This window comes from Sapajus apella, unplaced genomic scaffold (assembly GCF_009761245.1).
Source record: "Sapajus apella isolate SASKATOON/1434 unplaced genomic scaffold, GSC_monkey_1.0 scaffold15545, whole genome shotgun sequence".
NCBI lineage: Eukaryota > Metazoa > Chordata > Mammalia > Primates > Cebidae > Sapajus > Sapajus apella.
This window is the reverse complement of record NW_022452466.1, coordinates 1-1,200: the sequence shown is the minus strand read 5'-3', so window position 1 is coordinate 1,200 and position 1,200 is coordinate 1. Positions and strand designations below refer to the sequence as shown.

Here is a 1,200-nt window from a genome sequence, read left to right as displayed (position 1 = left end):
GAAAGGGAAAGAGACTGGGCTATCATTAGTCTATGGAGCAGTCAGAATATATACATTTGTTGATTATGTGTGCTATCTTACATAGGTGCAGTTCATGGTATAACAAAACAATTACAATTGTAGTATCAAAAATCACTGACCACAGATCATCTTAACAGATAATAGTAATAAAAACTTTGATATATTACAAAATTACCAAAATGTGACACAGAGACACAAATGAACCTGGGTTGTTGAACAAAATGGTGCTGATAGACATGCTTGATGCAAGATTTCCACAAACCTTCAGTTTGTAAAAAAATGTAGTGTTTGTGAAGCACAGACGAGGTCTGCCTATATGTTAGTAAGAAAGTAGCAACCTCACTAACAAGTTCACTGATCGTCTTTTTTTTTTTTTTAAGGGTTTTCCTGGTGTTAAAAATCAACACCAGGAAATAACTTGGCTATCTGAAAGCAAAGATTAAGTGTCATTACTTGACAAAAAAAAAAAAAAAAGAAGAAGAAGTGGGGTCACCACGTGCCTGCGCTTTCCGGGCCAGCTGAATGCCGACCTGCGGAAGCTGGCCGTGAACATGGTTCCATTTCCCCGGCTGCACTTCTTCATGCCCGGCTTTGCCCCACTGACCAGCCAGGGCAGCCAGCAGTACCGGGCCCTGACTGTGGCTGAGCTCACTCAGCCACTCTTTGATGCTAAGAATATGATGACCTCCTGTGACCCCAGTCATGGCCGCCACCTAATCGTGGCTGCCATTTTTAGAGGTCGCATGTCCATGAGGGAGGTGGATAAGCAAATGTTCAACATTCAGAATAGGAACAGCAGCTACTTTGCTGAGTGGCTCCCTCACAACGTGAAAACAGCTATCTGTGACATCCCACCCTGGGGGCTAAAAATGTCGGCCACCTTCATTGGTAACAACACAGCGATCCAAGAGCCCTTCAAACATGTCTCCGAACAGTTTACAGCTATGTTCAGGCACAAGGCCTTCCTGCACTGGTACACAGGCGAGGGCATGGATGAGATGGAGTTCACCGAGGCCGAGAGCAACCTTAATGGCCTGGTGTCAGAATACCAGCAATACCAAGATGCCACAGTTGAGGAGGAGGAGGTAGCCTAGAAGCTTCCTTTTCTAGGTAAAGGGGGAAGCAGTGTGGCTTCTTTAGCGTGTTCTGATAGCTATTGTCACTACACACTTCTTTGAG

The 1,200-nt window shown here is 44.8% G+C and overlaps 1 protein-coding gene across 1 annotated transcript; it reads left to right on the top strand.

Annotated features, from left to right (window-relative positions):
* Window positions 1–496: 496 nt before the first annotated feature.
* Window positions 497–1,153, top strand: LOC116548567 (tubulin beta chain-like; the record flags this gene model as incomplete). The annotated part of the gene is made up of 1 exon (XM_032273958.1): window positions 497–1,153. A coding segment is annotated over one exon (619 nt), but the record flags the coding sequence as incomplete, so codon positions are not given.
* Between the last annotated feature and the right edge of the window lie 47 nt (window positions 1,154–1,200).